Genomic DNA, 8,056 nt, shown 5'->3' with positions numbered 1-8,056 from the left:
GCGCGCCGCGCGGGGGAAGCTGGACGGGGATGTGCTTGGGCGCCACTCGGGGACCACGCTGGGGGCACGCAGGGGGGCCGGCCGGACCCCCGGGAACACCGACGGACCTGCCCGCGCTCTGGCCGCGCGCAACGGGGCCGACATGGGGGGGGCGGGGGCGGGGCTCGCTCCGCCGCCGTGACCAATCGGGGGCCGGGGGCGTGCGCACCGGCCCAATGGCGGCGCGCGAGTGGGCGTTGCTAGGCGATAGGGTGATGGGCCGGGCGGCGCGGCGGTCGTTGACCCCTGCCGAGGGCGCCCCGGGCGGGGTCACTGCCGGTCACCGCAGCGCGGCGCGGCCGGCCTCCCCAGTCCCGCGAGCCGGCGCGCGCGCCCCACGACTCCCGGAGCCCGCGGGCGGGGCGTGGCGCGGACACCGCTTGGCGTGGTTCGAACAAAGGCGCCCCCCTGGGCAGAGGCGCTCGCGCGCGCGCACGTGGCCGCTTGCACCCACGGGCGCGCACACCCCCGGCTGGAGGCTCGGCCGTGCGGCTCGCGCACTCCCCAGCTCACGTGCTTGTCCAACTTACAGAAAGACCCAAAGGAAACCCACCGCCTGTCTGGGGGACAGCTGACACTCCAAGAGGGCCGCCTCCCTCCCTAGTGGCCATGCCCTATAGGACCCAGGCGCCCTATGGGCCCCCCCAGCAGGTCCTTTGTGAGGCTATGTCGGGCCCCAGGATGGCCAGTGCCCTGCTTCCTCTCCACCGCCTCATTGTCTTGAAATCAATGCTGCGCTCCTCCGCGGTCCCTCCAGCTTTGCTTCCTGGAGCGCAGGGACTGTGCGGCAGGACACTGGCAGGGACGCTCAGGGACAGCACAGAACGGGACTGGCGGGGTGACACCAGTAGCTGCAGCTCCACTTGGCCGCATGCCCCTGGATTTCCCATAGTGCTCACCAGCCCCATGAGGTCCTCGTGGTCCCTCCATGCCCTGATGCTTCCGTCGTCCCTTTGCGTCTTGTCACTGGGGGGCTTCTAACTCCTGACAGTGGAAGGAAGCGCAGGCCAGGAAAAGATGGGAGAGAGCCCTGACGTCCAACAGCCAAATTAATGTCCTGAACAACCTTCCCTTGGATTTTTCTTTCTCTTCCAAATTAAAATTTTTCAGCTACCTTGTATCCTGGGCCAGGAGTCACTGGACCATGGTGCATCACACTCCCAACCTTGGGTGACTTGAACGATCCCAGGCTCATTTCTTGCTGGTCAGTGGGGCTGCAGTGCTGGGGGACACTGGGAGCAGGATGCCCGCCCACAAAACAGGCGTCTCCCCACAGGGTGCTGCCCGTGCGAGGGGCTCTGCTCACTGGGGCTCTGCTCACTGCAGCCTGCAAGGGGCCAGATGATGGGGGCCCACCGCAGGCTGGGCCAACCTGAGATGGAGGGCCTGGGTTGGCACCTTCGAGGGAGGGCTCAGAGACTCACTCATGGGTTTGTTTGTTTTTTTTAAAGATTTTATTTATTTGACAGAGATCACAAGCAGGCAGAGAGAGAGGAGGGGGAAGCAGGCTCCCCGCTGAGCAGAGAGCCCGACGCGGGGCTCGATCCCAGGATTCTGGTACCATGACCTGAGCCGAAGGCAGAGGCTTTAACCCACTGAGCCACCCAGGCTCCCTGCCCATGGGCTCTTCTTTTTTTTAAGATTTTTATTTATTTATTTTGAGAGAGAGAGCAACAAAGTGAGAGAGAGAGCACGAGAGGGGAGGTCAGAGGGTGAAGCAGACTCCCCGTGGAGCTGGGAGCCCAATGTGGGACTTGATCCCAGGACTCTGGGTCCATGACCTGAGCCAAAGGCAGTTGCTACCAACTGAGCCACCTAGGCTCCCCGCTCATGGGCTCTTAAGTGCCTCTTTGGAAAGTCACAATGCATCTCTGCTCAGGTTTTCAGCTTAAGGAAGTCACACAGCCGTGCCTCACTTCTAAGGACACACCAGAAACCAGAAACGGCAGAACCCTGGCACCGCCCCCCTCGGCAAATCTTCCTCCAGGTTGCGGCTTCCTGGCACAGCGGGGCGGGCCCAGCATGGCCTCTGCAGCTCCTGGAAGCACAGTGGGCCCGGGCTGAGTACTATCCTGCGGCAAGGATGTCCCCAGGCCCGTGTGCCGTCACATGGAGCTCAAGGGTGCGCAGGACGGGGCAGGAGCCGTTGCAAACCACTGGGGCCTGGTCTGTGGTCTCTTGACCCGACATCAGGGTGACGCGTGAGCTGCAACAGCACCCGTTCGTGGGCTCTCCCTGCGATGTGCTTCCACACGCGCCCCTGTACCTGGGAGCCAGGCGGGGAGAGCACATCGTGCACATTCTACATGAGGTCAACGGAAGCCACAGAGGTGGCACGATGTGTGCCCGTCAGCCTTCCCCCGGCACTCTCCGACATCCTCCCAGAGAAGCCGTCTGCCCGGTTCCGTGGGAGCCGCTGACCAGAAAGGGAAAGCCTCCATGCAGAGAGCTCGGGCTGCTTGAGGGCACAACCGCACTCGCCTCAGGTGGGGACAGACTGTCTCCGTTGCTAGCGCTGCTGCGGGCACAGAACGGCCTGGCTCTGCCAACCAGGTGTGGACACCAGTGGAGCCAGAGGCTGAGGGCTCCAGGGGGAGCATGGCAGGACCGGGGATGGTTCCCTGCAGAACAAGTCTGCAAGTGTCCAGCATGTGCGGTTACACTATGCGAGACATTTCTCGGGTGGGGACGTGTGGGTGTGGTTTTGTGGTACTTGGAGCAAGGGGTTCAGAGTCCAGCCCCGGGCATCAGGCTGTTGGGAATGCCTCACTTCTGTCCTACGTGGGGGGCAGACGTAGAAGGCTCCAGACCGACCTGCTGGGTTGGCCTCACGGGGCCAAAGAGGTCTGGAAGTGCCACCTCCACGTCACCAGGGGCCAGACGCCAGCAGCCAGGCCATCTGTTCTTCCAGAAGGTCCCCTCGCACGGGCAGCACCCTGTGGGGAGACGCCTGTTCTGTGGGCGGGCATTCTGCTCCCAGTGTCCCCCAGCACCGCAGCAGGCTTAGCAGCCACGCTGCCCTCCTGGCTGCCTCTCCCAGGTAAGGACTACAGGGCCGAGCTCAAGCACGGGAAGCGCAGGCTTTAATGGCTCTAGGTCGGTCAGTGGGGCCTCTGCTCCGGGGCCGTGGGCACACTCACATTCTCTGCGTGCACATGTGGGCACTCACACTCACACCCCCCATGCGGGATGAAAGCACAGGCCCCACGTGCCAACACAGGACGGGAGGCGGGGGGGCGGGTGCGACGAGGAAGGCCCGGATAATCAGTCCTTCAAATTGTAGTTACGGATCTTGGGGGGCTGCTGGCAGCCTTTAGTTTTTGAAGGGGGAGCTCTGGCGGGTCTGGCGGGGAGGGCCTTTGCCCGAGCTTCCATCTTCACCCCTTCGACGGCAAAGGCTGCCCGCGTCGCCACGGAGCTGCGGTCCGGGTGTCTGAGGCCGCCGGCTGCTGGCCGCGCAGTGCGCTCTGCAGAAGGACAGCAAGAGAGAGGCCTGTCACAGCACGAAGGGAGGAAGCGGCAGGAAGCCTGGGCTCCCCGAGGACGAGCTAAGCGGCTGCGCCTCTCACCCGCACAACCCAGAAACCCCACGCCTTGGCCCTCGGAGCAGAGCCCGTCAGGCCAGAGGTCCTCCTCCCTGGGGGACGAGCTCTGCGGCCGCAGCTGTGCCGGGGGCCCTGGCACGGGGCGGATCTCTGGGACACACACTCCCCAGATGCACCGTAGGGCTGGGCCTGCTCCTCCACTGGGCACTCTGGACACACCATCTCCGGCCATTTCGCAATGGCTCCCCGGGGCGGGTGCTGAGTTAATGGTTGACCCAAGGCAGGTCTCAGGCTGTCCCCAGCTGTCAGCCACGTTCTGCTGGCCGTGCTTGCCAGCTCTCCAGCTGCCCAGCAGCCCTGATGTGTGCGTCCAGGCACAGGCCGAGGACCCAGGAGCCTGGCCCACGTGCTGCACGCGTGGGCCCACACGCAGGGGCAGCGCTTCCAAAGGGACCACCACGGCGTCTCCTACTAGGGCACAGTAGGGGGCTTCCAGTTTCCAAGTTTCTCTACTTGGCAAGTTTTTAGAACTAGGACTATATTTCTTTTGTAAACAAAACAAAACAAAACAAAAAAGATGGTGGTGGGAAGCAGCCACAGCTGGAAGGTTCCCTGAGAGGTCAGAGTGGTTCTCCCTTGTGGGCTGGCCCAGTGGGGAGGGCCGGGGTCCCTGGAGTACCCCAGGAGGGTCCCGGCAGATGGGAAAGCTGCCCCAGAGAGCACACGTGGGGCAAGGTGGGGCCCGGCACCAGCATCTCACACGGGTGACACACACATCACACGTCTCAGAGCCAACTACCCAGGGCCTGGACCCATACGGCCGTGTGCAGCACAGGTGGGGGACACCGCGTGGCCGCGACCCACCCGGGTGAGGTCTGAGGGCAGGCCGAGGGGCAGGAAAAGGCCTGTGCTCTGGAAAGCACACACAGGGGAGGCACACTGTGAGCTTGCTGGCAGCGTCCCCGGTGCTGGGAGGTGGAGGTCTGCCGTGTGTACCCGGGTCCCTCGCCCTCACCTTGGGCCTCTTCTGTCCTCACGAGTACCTGGAACAGGTCTGTTCCCCACAGGCTCCCTGGGGTCACACAGCCTTAGGCTCCCTTCCTGGGGCCAGGCCCGTTCTCCTCCTAGTGCCTGGGCTCCAAGCACTGGGATCCTGGAGTGGGGCAAGCTTGGTCCCTTGGATGTCCCTGTTTCTCTCTGCTTCCCGAGGCCATGGCTGTCTCCCTCATGGAGGAGAGGCCCGTGCCTTTGCTTCTCTAACTGCAGACCAGTTCCCTCCCCTGCACGCGCCCTCCTGCCCCAATCTCATGGGCCCCATCCCGATAGCTGATAATATCTGGGCCCGTCCTGGGCGCCTGGGGGGCTCCGTTGGTTGGGCCGCTGCCTTCTGCTGAGGTTATGATCCTGGAGTCACAGGATCGAGTCCCGCATCGGGCTCCCTGCTTGGTGGGGGGTCTGCTGCTCCCTCTGGCCTGCCCTCTTCTCATGTGCTCTCAAAAAAAAAAAAAAAAATCTAGGCCCACCCTGTGCTCCGAAGCAGTGGCCAGCGGGGAGGGGCAGAGTTGGGACCCTGACCCCACAACGTGAGGGACCGGCCCTTGCAGGGGTTCCACGGGACTGGCCTGAGCTCCCCCTGGCCATCTACTGCCACCAGGGTTGGAGAGGCGGGGGGAGGTGGCACTCTGGGAGGAGGAAGAGCCCAGGCCCTGAGGCCTTGTGCTTGGGGGGCCCGCGACGCTGACCGCGGGAAGAAGCCGGCAGAGGCAGCCATGTAGTCTCGGGGGGTTTTGTCATGCCCCTGCCCGCAGAGCCCTCCCCGAGGCGGCGAGGAGGCAGCCAGCTGCCCCAGGTGTGAAGCTGGACGGGTCCGGCCTGTTTGCCCTGTGACCATCACCTGAGATGCGCCCTCCTCGCTCAGGCGCGTGGCTGGTTTGTGGCGGGGGACCCCCTCCCCTCTGCCCTTCCCGGTCCCCGCCTGCAGAGCCCAGCCTGGGACAGCTCTTCCTGCGCTGGGGCCTGACATGCCTCCCGTCGGCGGCCGGTCTGGCTCCCTGTGCCCAGGGCCTCACAGCTAAGAACGTGGAAGCAGGAGCCTGTGTCTGTGCCGGGGCTCCCAGGGCTCGGTGAGTGCTCCGAGCTTCCCTGCTGCCTGGAGCCACCGCTCAGCCCTTGGGAGGGAGGCTGGCCGCTCTCAGGAGCAGGTCAGGCTGCTGCCGGCTGTCAGGGCGCCCTGAGCACATGTTGCCTGGGCCTCTGAAAGCCGTTGGAAGGGCTGGGGACACGGAGCCTCTGCCAGCCCTGACTCTCCAGAGCCTTCCTTGGGGCCACGGGGGCAGCTCAGCTCTCAAGTCCTTGTTGCGGCCTTGGACAGTAGGCACAAGGCCTCCTCAGGCTCCCGGCAGCCTCGCTGGTGCAGGAGCCCTCCTGGCTCCGCTCCTTCCATCCTGGGTGCCGACAGGCGCTGCTTCCACTGAAGCCCCCCTCCAGCTTGCGCGGGAGCCCCTCCTGCCACGGGGTCCAGCCAACCGCACCCCCACCTCGCCTTGCCCCTCATCCCAACCCCCGCAACTTTCCCTGTAAGCAGGCTCCATGCCCAGTGTGGAGCCCACCGTGGGCTTGAACTCATGGCCCCCAGGTCAGGACCTGAGGATCAAGAGTCGGACGCGAAACCGACTGAGCCCCCAGGCGCCCCCAGCCCTCCTTCTGATACGTTGTTATGAATGAGATTATGTCAAACTCCCCAGAACCTTCCAAGGCTTCCTACCATGGTGGGAGCGAGCCCAGGCCTTCAGTAGACAATGCGTCAGGTGGGGTGGCCTCTCTCCCTAAGCCCACGCCCCGAGTCTCCAGAAGCTGCCAGCTACTTCCCAGAGCCCCGAGCCTGCCCGGAGTGACCCTGCAGGGAGCGCCTGTCTGCCCTCGGTACAGAGGCTCTGGGTGGACATTCCTGGGCACGGCTGTACTCAGCAGGGGGAGGGCAGTGCACAGGAAACCCCAGATCCTTCAGGGCCCCTCAGGCTGCCCCTGGCCCGGGGCTGGAACCCTCTTGTTAATCACCCCGGCAGCCTGCTCTGCCCCCTCCTCCCTGAGGTTAATACCCAATGCCAACCCTTAATCACTTCTTCCTACTATCATTTTCGGGGTGCCCCTCCCTAGATCTGAGTCTGCTGACGCCTCTCAGTGTGGCCCAGTGTGGTTCCTGTCCTGCGTCTCAGGAAGTGCCGCTGGGCAGCAGGGAGCATCCTGGGGCCCCAGGGAAGGGAATTTAGGGGACATACCCTGTGAGAGCAGCTAGTCCTGCCCTTGTCGGGGCTGATTTGTCCAAGGCGGGCAGGCAGAACCCGGACAGCGGCCCAGCCCTCCACGTGGCCTCTGTTCCTTCTCTGGGCCCTGAGGCTCCACAGCACAGGAAAGAGGAGCTGACAGAGGCCAGAGGTGGGGCGGGCGGCCGCAGAGGTGCGGGCGGGGCCAGGACAGTGAGGACTGCAGGTCCGGGAAGGAGCAGAGAGTGATGGCCAGTCCACCAGCCCCGCAGAGGCGGTGGCGGGAAGAAGTGCCCGGGCCCCAGAGGGGAAAGCGTGCAGTGGACAAGCCGGGGGTGCGGCCTGTGTTAATGGACGTCGGGACCCTGGGCCGAGGGCCTGGGGAGCAGTCAGAGAGCCATCCTGTGGGGCACAGGGAGCAGAGGGGGAGGGGTTGGCTCTCACCTGCCTCCTTTCCACAGATCTAAGCCCCAAAGCTGGCTAAACAGGGTGAGATTCACGAAGGACTTGTGTCCACACGGGACCAAGGCGGCCACACCGCGGTCACAGCCGGCAGGCTCCCTGCTGGCGCCGCCCCGCCTCGTGCCCCGGCCACACGCCGCAGTGAGCTGCTCTCTGCCCCGCTTGGCGGAGGAGGCCGCTGCAGAGGACTGAGCAATGCTCTCCCTTTCCTCGCAAATGCGGCCCCTGGAGAGGGCTGCCGCTGGCCACACGCCCACAAGCTGCCCATCGTGCTCAAGGCGCTGAGCCACTCCGGCCAGAGGCTTCCCCACACCAGACCCCAAAATGGCTCTCTGGAGGTCTGGTGAGGGCTGCACCGGGCTGCTCTCGGGCGCCGCAGAAACAGAGGCAAACGGACAGAATGCCCACAGGCCAACCACCGAGGTGCCGGCGGAGTAGGGGTCCCCGCGCAGGCTCCCCTGGGTCCGGGGCCCGGCGGTCAGGCTCTGGGACGTGGCTTGCGGCGCCGGTGCAGCTCCTTGTGTGGCTGCAGCTGCGTGGGGAGCAGGAAGGCCCGCGGTGGCTTCCCGGGGCACTTCCCTCTGGAAGGGCTGGCCACGAGAGGACACTCGTCCTGTGTGCCGAGTCCCGACGCCAAGCCCGCAGGGCTCAGGGCACAGCTTTCTGCGCGCACTCCTGTCTCATGCCCGGGCCGCGGTGTCCCCGCCCCCTTCACTCCCCGACCCTCTCCAGGAGACCCAGGGGACA

General features: G+C 65.0%; 1 protein-coding gene across 14 annotated transcripts in view; it reads right to left on the bottom strand.

The window, feature by feature from the left end:
* Positions 1–2,884: 2,884 nt before the first annotated feature.
* Positions 2,885–8,056, bottom strand: part of CCDC57 (coiled-coil domain containing 57) — an 89,216-nt gene continuing 84,044 nt past the window's right edge. For 13 of the 14 annotated variants that reach the window (XM_059380196.1, XM_059380195.1, XM_059380209.1 and 10 more), the window contains one exon: positions 3,073–3,506. In XM_059380196.1, coding sequence (XP_059236179.1) covers positions 3,304–3,506 — 203 coding nt within the window. In that variant the 3' untranslated portion in view covers positions 3,073–3,303. Of the gene's footprint in view, positions 2,976–3,072; positions 3,507–8,056 lie in introns of those variants that run through there. The other variant, XR_009400421.1, reaches the window with a different exon arrangement.

This window comes from Mustela nigripes, chromosome 16 (assembly GCF_022355385.1).
Source record: "Mustela nigripes isolate SB6536 chromosome 16, MUSNIG.SB6536, whole genome shotgun sequence".
NCBI classification, from domain to species: domain Eukaryota; kingdom Metazoa; phylum Chordata; class Mammalia; order Carnivora; family Mustelidae; genus Mustela; species Mustela nigripes.
The sequence above is the reverse complement of the archived record's forward strand: the minus strand, read 5'-3'. Positions and strand labels throughout refer to the sequence as shown.